The 13,666-nt window shown below is 45.9% G+C and overlaps 1 protein-coding gene across 2 annotated transcripts in view; it reads right to left on the bottom strand.

The window, feature by feature from the left end:
• The window catches only part of LOC116979194 (vascular endothelial growth factor receptor kdr-like), a 163,978-nt gene that overhangs the window by 80,258 nt on the left and 70,054 nt on the right, over positions 1-13,666 (bottom strand). For both annotated transcript variants that reach the window (XM_033030756.1, XM_033030757.1), the window contains exons 5-7: positions 6,594-6,753; positions 3,341-3,480; positions 953-1,118 (exon numbers count right to left, since the gene is read on the bottom strand). In XM_033030756.1, coding sequence (XP_032886647.1) covers positions 953-1,118; positions 3,341-3,480; positions 6,594-6,753 — 466 coding nt within the window. The remainder of the gene's footprint in view (positions 1-952; positions 1,119-3,340; positions 3,481-6,593; positions 6,754-13,666) is intronic.

Here is a 13,666-nt window from a genome sequence, read left to right as displayed (position 1 = left end):
CAGGATCAAACCCGGGTCTCTGGCGCTGTGAGGCAGCAACTCTACAGCTAACACCACCGTGCCGCCCTGATGATACGCAGAGAACATATTACTATAGGTGCCACATGACAGCCAATTGTTATATATGGAGAGAAGGCAGGTACAGGATACTGAGGTGGATGATCAGCCATGATCATATTGAATGGCGGTAGAGGCTCGAAGGGCCGAATGGCCTACTCCTGCACCTATTTTCTATGTTTCTATAACAAATTCTCTTTCTCCATCTTCATAAGTGATTGGAGCAGAATTAGGCCATTCGGCCCATCAAGTCTACTCCACCATTCAATCATGGCTGATCTATCTTTCTCTCTCAACCCCATTCTCCTGCCTTCTCCCCATAACCCCAGACATTTTTGATTGTCATTGATTTTTGACTATCAACTCCAAACGAATTGAAAACAATTGATGCATCAAAAAAATGACCTAAATCCCTTAACAACTGCAGGTGAATCAGCATTCTTGCGGGAGTTTATGCTCCTCATCTGATTTTTGTACAACAGTCATCAAACCTTGTCAAAGATCTTAGAATAAAGGGGAGGTCATTTAAGACTGAGGTGAGAAAAAACTTTTTCTCCCAGAGAGTTGTGAATTTATGGAATTGCCTGCCACAGAGGGCAGTGGAGGCCAAATCACTGGATGGATTTAAGAGAGAGTTAGGTAGAGCTCTAGGGGCTGGTGGAGTCAAGGGATATGGGGAGAAGGCAGGCACGGGTTATTGATAGGGGACGATCAGCCATGATCACAATGAATGGCGGTGCTGGCTTGATGGGCCGAATGGCCTCCTCCTGCACCTATTTTCTATGTTTCTATGTTTCTATCACATGCCGATAGTTTGTGTGAATTTACTAAAACCCTGTGATTCACTGTGAAAACATATAAATTCAATTTAATTATACAATTTGCAATTACTTACCAATGACGATTACTTTAGTCTTGCTTTCAGATATATTTTTATTATGCACCTTGCAGGCGTAGGTGCCTTTATCTATGAGCTGGATGTTATTCAGTGTCAGAATGCTTTGATATGTAGTTTCTGCTACCTTTGCCTTTGCTTCACTAATTGCAACAGTTCTATTAGTCTGCAAATAAATAGTTTTGCGTTGTTAATCACCACATTTAAAAAAAACATACATTAATAATTGTATTTACATAGAAGCTGAGACAGGCTCTTCACGACAGTGTCCACGCCACACCATCCTCCATGGCCCCACAGCAGAAGCTATGGGGCACATCCTAAAACCAACGGATGTGGATCGCTTGCATGTCTTGGCCGGTATTGCTCCACCAGGAGTCCGCAGATCAGTTGTCGGTAGAACTGGGCAAGTTGGGGACACCCGCTATTCCTGTCACTCCCATCGCCCAACCCCATAAAGGCTGAAGAACCAAAACGTCGCCTATTTCCTTCGCTCCATAGATGCTGCCTCACCCGTAGAGTTTCTCCAGCATTTTTGCCTACCTTTGATTTTTCCAGCATCTGCAGTTCTTTCTTAAACTAAATCACTGGTGTTCCAGAGAAAACAATTCCTTCGAGTCCCACCATGTGCCACTTTTATTTTGAGTACAGAATCTTCAACCTGTCTTAAGCAATTAACACCTTTGGTGTTAAATGTTAAATCCATGTTGAGCTCCATTTACAAGTCTGCACTTTCATTAAAATGCCAGGTCCCATGTTCCCTTGATGATATAATCACGAGGCCACTTTGTTTCATTTATTCACCCTTTCAACATCCTTCATCACCCCATGGGGAGAACGTACAAACTCCGTAAACATGGAAAATAGGTGCAGGAGGAGGCCATTCGGCCCTTCGAGCCAGCACCGCCATTCATTGTGATCGTGGCTGATCGTCCTCTATCAATAACCCGTGCCTGCCTTCTCCCCATATCCCTTGACTCCACTAACCCCTAGAGCTCTATCTAACTCTCTCTTAAATCCATCCAGTTATTTGGCCTCCACTGCCGTCTGTGGCAGGGAATTCCATAAATTCACAACTCTCTGGGTGAAAACGTTTTTTCTCACCTCAGTCTTAAATGACCTCCCATTTATTCTAAGACTGTGGCCCCTGGTTCTGGACTCGCCCAACATTGGGAACATATTTCCTGCATCTAGCTTGTCCAGTCCTTTTATAATTTTATATGTTTCTATAAGATTCCCCTCATCCTTCTAAACTCCAGTGAATACAAGCCTAGTCTTTTCAATCTTTCCTCATATGACAGTCCCGCCATCCCAGGGATCAATCTCGTGAACCTACGCTGCACTGCCTCAATCACAAGGATGTCCTTCCTCAAATTAGGAGACCAAAACTGTGCACAATACCCCAGATGTGGTCTCACCAGAGCCCTGTACAACTGCAGAAGAACCTCTTTATTCCTATACTGAAATCCTCTTGTTATGAAGGCCAACATTCCATTAGCTTTCTTCACTGCCTGCTGTACCTGTAAGCCAACTTTCAGTGACCGGTGTACAAGGACGTCCAGGTCTCGCTGCACCTCCCCCTTACCTAACCTAACCCCATTGAGATAATAATGTGCCCCCTAGTTTTTGTACAGACAGCACCCGGAGTCAGGATCGAACCCGGGTCTCTGGCGCTGTAAGGCAGCAACTCTACCGCTGCACCACCCTTGAATTGAAGAAGTTTCTCTGATAAATTAGTATGTATGTTAACAAGTTTCTGAATTACATTGGTTAGTGTATCACATGTTAAGTTAGTGTATATTAAGCAGTGAACAGGGTGAACGAAAGATGAAAAATTAAAAGTAATCTTCTACAAATAATACTAGTTGCAACTTTGTTTAAGAAAGAACTGCACTAGCTGTAAAAACCGAAGGTAGACAAAAATGCTGGAGAAACTCAATGGGTGAGGCAGCCTCTATGGAGAGAAGGATGGCAACGTATCGGGTCGAGACTCTTCTTCAGACTGATGTCGGGGGGTGGAGGAGGGGCCCGGGACGGGAAAAAGAGGGTAGTTTAGCTAGTGTCGCTTGTGTAGTTTACACCCCAGCGGTATGAACATTGACTTCTCCAATTTCAGGTAGTCCTTGCTTTCTCCCTCCTTCCCCTTCCCTTCCCAGCTCTCCCACAAGCCTACTGTCTCCGCCTCTTCCTTTCTCTTTCCCCGCCCCCCTCGACATCAGTCTGAAGAAGGGTCTCGACCCGAAACGTCGCCTATTCCTTCTCTCCATAAATGCTGCCTCACCCGCTGAGTTTCTCCAGCAGTTTTGTCCACCTTGTCGCGACTTTGAAGCGTTTGCATTCAGCAAATTCTGGTAAAGACGCTCGCATTTGACACAACTTGAGACTCACCAATTTGGCAGGGTAATCCCAACGAAATTCAGCCCTGGAATTGTAATACATTGTAGCCAGACATTTGATGGAGAGTGTAGCACCAGCTAGCACCTTGATCCTTGAGGTCGTGTTCAGCTGAAGATGTATCAGTCCTCCAACTAACGGACGACACAGTGAAACATGTCAGCAATGCCAAAAACACACAGTAATCAAGCGTTTAGTCAATAGACAATAGACAATAGGTGCAGGAGTAGGCCATTCGGCCCTTCGAGCCAGCACTGCCATTCAATGTGTGTGAATGTGTGTGAATGTGTGTGAGTGATTGGTGGTGGTTGGAGGGGCCTTAGGCGCAGATTGGCAGCCACGCTTCCGTCAGTCTGCCCCAGGGCAGCTGTGGCTACAGAAGTAGCTTACCACCACCGAGTGTGACTGAGGAGTGAATGAATAATGTGATGTAAAGCGCCTTGAGTATTAGAAAGGCGCTATATAAATCCCATCCATTATTATTATTATTATTATTATTATTATTATTATTAATGTGATCATGGCTGATCATCCCCAATCAGTACCCCGTTCCTGCCTTCTCCCCATATCCTCTGACTCCGCTATCTTTAAGAGCCCTATCTAGCTCTCCCTTGAAAGCATCCAGAGAACCTGCCTCCACCGCCCTCTGAGGCAAAGAATTCCACAGACTCACAACTCTCTGTGAGAAAAAGCGTTTTCTCGTCTCCGTTCTAAATGCCTTACCCCTTATTCTTAAACTGCGGCCCCTGGTTCTGGACTCCCCCAACATCGGGAACATGTTTCTTGCCTCCAGCGTGTCCAAACCCTTAACAATCTTATATATTTCAATAAGATCCCCTCTCATCCATCTAAGCTCCAGTTTGGGGTTAACTTTAACTTCCTTCATTAAAACAAACCAACCTCCCTTCCTTTGACTCCATCTACACCTCACACTGCCTCGGCAAGGCCAGCAAGCTCGGCAAGGCCAGCAGCATAATCAAGGGCCAGTAGCACCCTGGCCACTCCCCCCTCTTCTCCCCTCTCCCATCGGGCAAGGGGTATAGAAGTATGAAAACACACACCTCCAGATTCAGTGACAGCTTCTTCCCAGCTGTTATCGGGCAACTGAATCATCCTACCACAACTAGAGAGCAGTCCTGAACTACTATCTACCTCAGACTATCTTTGATCAGCCTTTGCCGGCTTGACCTTGCACTAAACGTTATTCCCTTATCATGTATCGGTACACTGCAAACGGCTCGATTGTAATCATGTATTGTCTTTCCGCTGACTGGCTAGCACGCAACAAAAGCTTTTCACTGTACCTCGGTACACGTGACAATAAACTAAACTGAACTTGTCTGTGGACCAGGATGCCCATCTAAGCTAGTTCTATTAGCTTTTGTTTGGCTCATATCCATTGCAACATTTCCTATCCATGTACCTGTCCACATGTTTTTTATATGTTGTTACTTTTCCTGCCTCAACCACCTCCTCCGGCAGCTCATTCCATACACTCACCACCCTTGGTGTGAAAATGTTGCCCCTCAGACTCCTATTATTTCTTTCCCCTCTCAATTTAAACCTATACCCTCTAGTTCTTGATTTTCCTACCCTGGGCATTCTTCATATCTATTCCACTCATGATTTTACTTCCCTCAATGAGATCAACCCTCAGCCTCCTGGGGTCACCTGTTCAACCTCTCCCTGTAGCTCAAGCCCTCGAGTCCTGGAAACATCCTCGCCGATTTCCTCTGCCCTCTTTCCAACTTAATGGCATCTCTCCCATTTCAGATTGCCCAAAACCGAACACGAATCTCCAAATGTAGATTAGTTTAGTTTAGAGATACAGTGTAGAAACTGGCCCTTCGGCCCACCAAGTCCGCGTTGACCAGTGATCCCCATACGCTAACACTATCTTACACACAATAGGGACAATCTACAATCTCACCATGCCAATTAGCCTACAAACCTTTCTGTCTTTGGAGTGTGCAGAGATCTCGGAGAAAAAGCACGCGGTCACGGGGAGAACGTGCAAACTCCGCACAGACAGCACTCGCAATTAGGATCGAACCCGGGTCTCTAGCACTGTGAGGCGGCAACTCTCCGCTGCATTGGGTAGACAGAGTCTCTTCGGGGCAAGAGACTACCCGATCTATTCAACTCATGATATTATACACCTGTATAAGATCACCCCTCATCCTCCTGCGCTCTAAGGAATAAAGTCCCAGCCTACTCAACCTCTCCCTGTAGCTCAGACCCTCGAGTCCCAGCAACATCCTCGTAAATCTTCTCTGTACCCTTTCCAGCTTGACGACATCTTTCCAACATGTGGCCAGAACTGAACACAGTCAAAACTAACCGGATGATTGGAGATAGATGGCAGAGTTTAGTTTAGTTTACAGATACAGCGCGGAAACAGGCCCTTCGGCACCGACCAGCGATCCCCGCACATTAACACTTTCCCACACGCACTAGGGACAATTTTACATTGATACCAAACCAATTAACCTACAAACCTGTACGTCCTTGGAGTGTGGGAGGAAACCGAAGATCTCGGAGAAACTTCACGCAGGTCACGGGGATAACGTCAAGGGCAGTCACGGTGGCGCAGCGGTAGAGTTGCTGCCTTACAGCGAATGCAGCGCCGGAGACCTGGGTTCGATCACGACTGCGGGTGCTGTCTGTACGGAGTTTGTGCGTTCTCCCTGTGACCTGCGCGGGTTTTACTCCGAGATCTTCGGCTTCTTCCCACATTCCAAAGACGTACAGGTTATAGACAATAGGCAATAGGTGCAGGAGTAGGCCATTCGGCCCTTCGAGCCAGCACCGCCATTCAATGTGATCATGGCTGATCATCCACAATCAGGACCCCGTTCCTGCCTTCTCCCCATATCCCCTGACTCCACTATCTTTAAGAGCCCAAACTAACTCTCTCTTGAAAGCATCCAGAGAACCGACCTCTACCGCTCTCTGAGGCAGAGAATTTCACAGTCTCACAACTCTCTGTGTGAAAAAGTTTGACAACAGGTTTGTAGGTTAATTGGCTTGGTGTATGTAGAAATTGTCCCTAGTGGGTGTTGGATAGTGTCGGCATGGACCCGGTGGGACGAAGGGCCTGTTTCTGTGCTGTACCTCCAACCCAAACTAAACTAAACGTACAAACTCCGTACAGACAGCACCAGTCGTCGGAATCGAACCCGGGTCTCCGGCGGCAACTCTACCGCTGTGCCACCCGTGCCACCCGCCGCGCCACAAGATATCTTACCTTCGATGAGTATCATGTAGTGGGATGAGTAGAGTTGGTTGTTAACCTGGGTCGTACACTGCAACATCCCGTGCCGCACCCGTTCAGGATTCCGAATGACAAACCCTTGCTTCGGATCCCACGTGGTATTTTCCTTGTCAGTCTTTAATTCAACGTTGTCCTATTTCATGCAAAAATGATCATTGTTACTACACACACGATAATTAAGACCTCATCGTTTCATCCACACCTCATGTTTCGCTTGGGCGGTATGATATATTGATTTCTCTAATTTCAAGTGATCCTTGCATTCCCTCTCCCTCTCTCTGCCCCCCTCCCCCCCCCCCTCCAACCCCACCCCCCCCACCCTAGTCATCCTGTTGAGTTTCACTGTTCGCATCTCTTTGTTATCTCCTCTTCCACCGCCAACAACAGACCATTGTGGGCTCCACCTTTCCTTGGTCATCGATGCCGGCTCTGATTTGTTCTGAAACTTTTCATACCCCAAGTTTCCCTCGCCCCGTGACCCCCAGTCTGAAGAAGGGTCAAGGCCCAAAACGCCAGTGACATTCCTTTTCTCAGGAGATGCTGCCTGAAATGCATTTCGTTGTCTCTGTACTGTACACTGACAATGACAATTAAAATTGAATCTGAATCTGAATCTGACCCGCTTTGATACCCTAACACTTTGAGTCTATCTTCAGTGTAAACCAGCATCTTCCGTTCCTTCCTGCACATTATGTTAAGACAGTCGGCCAGCATATTGTGTTAGGTGAACAAACCTGAAACATTTACAGTGGTAGACACAAAATGCTGGAGTAACTCAGTGGGTCAGGCAGCATCTGCGGAGAAAATGGACAAGTGACGTTTCGGGTCGGGACCCTTCTTCAGACGGATTGCTTTTTGCTGATTCATTGCATCTGCATCCTTATTCTGGATGAAAAGCTAAATGGCCCATATTCTGAATGGCCCATATCCCTCCTCTAAACCTTAGATAGACACAAAGTGCTGGAGTAAATTAACAGGTTAGTCAGCCTCTCCAGAGAAAATGGATGGGTGACGTTTCGGGTAAGGACTCCAGATCCGACACTTGCTATTTTCTCCACAGATGCTGCCTGACCCGCTGAGTTACTCCAGCACTTGTGTGTTTATCTTTGTTGTAAACCAGTATCTGCAGTTCCTTTTTATTACATAGTTGTTGCAATGGGTTTGTCTTTACCAAAGGTAACCTTCTGAACCTTCTGAATTTTGTAGTCGGCAGGGCATATCGCCAACTTTTTATCAAGCCAATTAAACAAGCCAATAAACCTACAAACCTGCACGTCTGTGGAGTGTGGGAGGAAACCAAAGTTCTCGGAGAAAGCCCACGCAGGTCACGGGGAGAACGGACAAACTCCATACAGACAGCACCTGTAGTCAGGATCGAACCCGGGTCTCTGATGCTGCATTCACTGTAAGGCAGCAACTCTACCGCTGCGCCACCGTGAAAGCTGTGGTTAACTGACTTCCTGTATTGGAATGTACATGCTGCACTACACTCTTATTGATCCACAGGATATTTAATTTAATGCTATATTCCTTTCACAACTACCACTTGTTATGAGAGGGAAGGGCTTGTAAAATCCATTGGCTTGTGAGAACCATCCGTGGCCTCCTTGCTCAAGATATCCACGGAAAACAACACAAAGATCAATTGTTTCATACATCTCGATCACTAATTCCACTTAATAGCTTTTATGCAATCACGCTCCCTGCCACAGAGCTCTACGATACGATACAATGCGATAGAACTTTATTTATTCCTGTTGGTATTTGATCTACCAACAGTGATAAAAACACAAAATACACAAAACACAAAACTAAAGTGACGTGTGGAAAAGCTTGGGGGACGTGCAAAGATTGGGGGGGGGGGGGGGGGAGAGTCTCAGTCTACCCCACGACAGAAGGGGGAGGAGTTTTAAAGTTTGATAGCCACAGGGCAGAAGGGTCTCCTGTGGCGTTCCGTCCTGCATCTTGGAGCATGAGGAGACACAAGGAATGGCAGATATGGGAATCTAGAGCAAAACACAAAGCACTGAAGGAACTCAGCAGCATGTGTGGTGGGGAAATAGGCAGACGATGCTTTGGTTGCCGTCCCATCCACAGGCTGATGGATTAACAGTGGCCGAACAGCCTGAAGACGGGTTCTGACTGGAAACATCGCCAGGCCAGTCCCTCCACAGATGCTGCCTGATCCGCTGAGATCCTCCAGCACCTTGTGTGGTTTTTTTCCCTAAAGAGCATTAGTTTGTTTTGTCGATAGTGATCAGTTACACATTTAATTTGTTTCCCCACAAATATGACTGCGGGTGGGAATTAATTATAAGGAGGAAGTCCTTTCTGCAGCGCGGAAACAGGCCCTTCGGCCCACCGAGTCCGCACCGACCAGCGATTCCCGCACACTAACACTACCCTACAAACTAGGGACAATTTACACATACACCAAGCCAATTAACCTACAAACAGGTACATCTTTGGAGTGTGGGAGGAAACCGGAGATCTCGGAGTAAACATACATGGTCATGGGGAGAACGTACAAACTCCATACAGACAGCACCCGTAGTCAGGATCGAACCCGGCTCTCCGGCGCTGCAAGTGCTGTAAGGCAGCAACTCTACCGTTGTGCCACCGTGGCCAACCCTGTGCTTATTAAAAAAATAATTCTTCAATTGATGGACAATAGACAATAGGTGCAGGAGTAGGCCATTCGGCCCTTCGAGCCAGCACCGCCATTCAATGTGATCATGGCTGATCATCCCCAATCACAGTACCCCATTCTTGCCTTCTCCCCATTTCTTCTGACTCCGCTATCTTTAAGAGCCCTATCTAGCTCTCTATTGAAAGTATCCAGAGAACTGGCCTCCACCGCCCACTGAGGCAGAGAATTCCACACTCACAACTCACTATGTGAAAACTGGGAGATGCCTATTAATTTTCTTCCTGAGTGTATTTTTTGTGCTTTAGCAGCTAGTGTAAGGCAGACTGCTTTCATCAATACTTCCTTTGCCTGTCAGCGTCTGATTGGGATCATATTCCCCAAGAAAAATAATATTTTTATTTCTGCCACTGATCCTAGTTGCTCTGAACAAAATGCTCTGGCATAGATTTTAGAGTCATAGAGTCATAGAGTGATACAGTGTGGAAACAGGCCCTTCGGCCCAATTTGCCCACACCAGCCAACATGCCCCAGCGTTTAGCCCATATCCCTCCAAACTTGTTCTATCCAAGTACCTATCTAACTGTTTCTTAAATGTTGGGGTAGCCCCTGCCTCAACCATCTCCTCTGGCAGCTTGTTCCATAACCCCACCACCCTTTGTGTGAAAAAGTTACCCTTCAGATTCCTATTAAATCTTTACCCCTTCACCTTGAACCTATGTCCTCTGGTCCTCGATTCACCTACTCTGGGTAAGAGGCTCTGTGCATCTACCCGATCTACTCCTCTCATGATTTTGTACACCTCTTTTATATCACCCCTCATCCTCCTGCGCTCCAAGGAATAGAAACCCAGCCTGCTCAACATCCGCCTAATGTTCAGACACTCGAGTCCTGGCAACATCTTCGTAAATCTTCTCTACACCCTTTCCAGATTTTGCCTGTATAAATGACAACAGGTCATTTTATGTGCACTTTGGCTGCCGTCCCAGCAAGCTTCTTTCACAGTTGCTTTCATTTTTGAGGTCAGCTACAAACGCAGATGATTTATCACTTGGCCCCTGGGTTAACAGTGGGCAAATGTGTTCCTTTTTTGCTAAACAAACCCAGCAATCGAACGTCTACAGAAACTCCTCCATGAAAGGCCAGAGACTGTTATCCACAAACAAAAGCAAAGAGATGAACAACTTTCGATTGACTACACATATTTGGGCGGCACGGTGGCGCAGCGGTAGAGTTGCTGCCTCACAGCGCCAGAGACCCAGGTTCGATTCTGACTAAATTTGGTACGGAGTTTGCACCATGTGGGCTTCCTCAGGGTGCTCTTGTTTCCGCCCACACTCCAAAGACGTGCAGGGTTGTAGGTTAATTGTCTTAGTTAATTTGTAAATTGTCCCTGTTGTGTGTAGGGTAGTGTTAGTGTGCGGGGATCGCAGGTCGGCGCGGACTCAGTGGGCCGAAGGGCCTGTTTCCGTGCTGTATCTCTAAACTAAACTAAACTCAAGATTTGACTCTCATTATTTGGTATAATGAACGGCAAGGGATAATATATAATAAATTTTAATAAATATAAATATGTCTTATTAAAAATGCTGAATATAATGGGTCTGACATTTTTATTATTTTCTTTAGCCAAAAAAGGCAACTTTCTTGAACTGAAAGCTGCTTTGGATGTCAAAACGAACATTTTTATTATGATGTAGTGTCATCTTGACAAAATAACGAGAGAGTATCCATTGGTCCCGAATCTGATGATTTTTTTATTATGCTCCCAAGAGCTGGGAATTGTTAGCCAGGGGACTCTAAGGATATGTACTTAAATCAAAGTTTCTAAACCCATCATTTATTTTCCTTCATTTTCTTAACAAAAGGAATATTTTGGTCTACTTGTTAAATTTTAGCTTTAGAGATACAGTGTAGAAACAGGCCCATCGGACATTGAGGGAAGTTAGTGTAGAAATAGCAGGGGCTATGACAGAAATATTTCAAATGTAATTAGAAACAGGAATAGTGCCGGAGGATTGGCGTACTGCGCATGTTGTTCCATTGTTTAAAAAGGGGTCTAAGAGTAAACCTAGCAATTATAGACCTGTTAGTTTGACGTCAGTGGTGGGCAAATTAATGGAAAGGATACTTAGAGATAATATATATAAGCATCTGGATAAACAGGGTCTGATTAGGAACAGTCAACATGGATTTGTGCCTGGAAGGTCATGTTTGACTAATCTTCTTGAATTTTTTGAAGAGGTTACTCGGGAAATTGATGAGGGTAAAGCAGTGGATGTTGTATATATGGACTTCAGTAAGGCCTTTGACAAGGTTCCTCACGGAAGGTTGGTTAAGAAGGTTCAATGGTTGGGTATTAATGGTGGAGTAGCAAGATGGATTCAACAGTGGCTGAATGGGAGATGCCAGAGAGTAATGGTGGATGGTTGTTTGTCAGGTTGGAGGCCAGTGACTAGTGGGGTGCCACAGGGATCTGTGTTGGGTCCACTGTTGTTTGTCATGTACATCAATGATCTGGATAATGGTGTGGTAAATTGGATTAGTAAGTATGCAGATGATACTAAGGTAGGTGGGGTTGTGGATAATGAAGTAGATTTTCAAAGTCTACAGAGAGATTTATGCCAGTTGGAAGAGTGGGCTGAAAGATGGCAGATGGAGTTTAATGCTGATAAGTGTGAGGTGCTACATCTTGGCAGGACAAATCAAAATAGGACGTACATGGTAAATGGTAGAGAATTGAAGAATGCAGGTGAACAGAGGGATCTAGGAATAACTGTGCACAGTTCCCTGAAGGTGGAATCTCATGTAGATAGGGTGGTAAAGAAAGCTTTTGGTGTGCTGGCCTTTATAAATCAGAGCATTGAGTATAGAAGTTGGGATGTAATGTTAAAATTGTACAAGGCATTGGTGAGGCCAATTCTGGAGTATGGTGTACAATTTTGGTCGCCTAATTATAGGAAGGATGTCAACAAAATAGAGAGAGTACAGAGGAGATTTACTAGAATGTTGCCTGGGTTTCAGCAACTAAGTTACAGAGAAAGGTTGAACAAGTTAGGGCTTTATTCTTTGGAGCGCAGAAGGTTAAGGGGGGGACTTGATAGAGGTCTTTAAAATGATGAGAGGGATAGACAGAGTTGACGTGGATAAGCTTTTCCCACTGAGAGTAGGGAAGATTCAAACAAGGGGACATGACTTGAGAATTAAGGGACAGAAGTTTAGGGGTAACATGAGGGGGAACTTCTTTACTCGGAGAGTGGTGGCTGTGTGGAATGAGCTTCCAGTGAAGGTGGTGGAGGCAGGTTCGTTTTTATCATTTAAAAATAAATTGGATAGTTATATGGATGGGAAAGGAATGGAGGGTTATGGTCTGAGCGCAGGTAGATGGGGCTAGGGGAGAATACGTGTTCGGCACGGACTAGAAGGGTCAAGATGGCCTGTTTCCGTGCTGTAATTGTTATATGGTTATATGGTTATATGGCCCACCGGGTCCACGCCAACTGGCAATCACCCGTACACTAGTTTTATCCTACGCACAATTAACCTACAAACCCGTACGTCTTTGGAGTGTGGGAGGAAACCCGAGCACCTGGAGAAAACCCACGCAGGTCACGGGGAGAACGTACAAACTCCGTACGGACAGCACCCGTAGTCAGGATCGAACTCGGGTCTCTGGCGCTGTGAGGCAGCAACTCTACTGCTGCGCCACTTTGGCACCCTGCTGCTAACTAACGGGGATGGGGAACGATACTGGTAGTCGCTGTGTGTTTGTGGCCAACATCAAAATTAAATGTAATGGAAACATGAAAGTGCGGAGCCAAAGAGCACAAACAGGCGAGAAAATACTTTGCACAGAAGCACAGAAAATTGTGACTCAGCAAATCACATTGGAACTGACCTCTTGTTTAGTTTTGAGATAAAGCATGGAAACGTCTTTTGTCCCCTCCACCCCGCACTCACCTGCATACCTGTATACACCTGTCACATGCCTGGCTTTATCCTGCTCCCACCATGTTTCCAGCTATCTCTCCCCTACTACAATCAGGTTGAAGGAGGGTCTCAAACCAAAGCATTGCCCATTCCTTTTCTCCTGAGATGCTGCCTGACCCGCCGAGTTACTCCAGCAATTTGTATCTATCTTCAGTGTAAACCAGCATCTGCAGTTCCTACCTGCTGACAAGTGTCACTGAAGTAGCCCCTGAGTGCGAGTTTAACGCATCATTATTACAGCTGTGGTTGTCTGGGAACTCAAATCCGCTAACTACATATGTGTCATTAATCTGGGAAGTGATCTTCTCAAGCCTGCGAGGAATGACCCCCTTTCCCGAATGTAAACTGTTTTCCCGACTAAGTTCCTGTGTGTGTGTGTGTGGCTATTCCATTCTATTCTAAAACGCTT

The sequence above is a fragment of the Amblyraja radiata genome, chromosome 12 (genome assembly GCF_010909765.2).
Source record: "Amblyraja radiata isolate CabotCenter1 chromosome 12, sAmbRad1.1.pri, whole genome shotgun sequence".
Classification (NCBI taxonomy): Eukaryota; Metazoa; Chordata; class Chondrichthyes; order Rajiformes; family Rajidae; genus Amblyraja; species Amblyraja radiata.
This window is presented reverse-complemented; position numbering and strand designations above follow the sequence as displayed.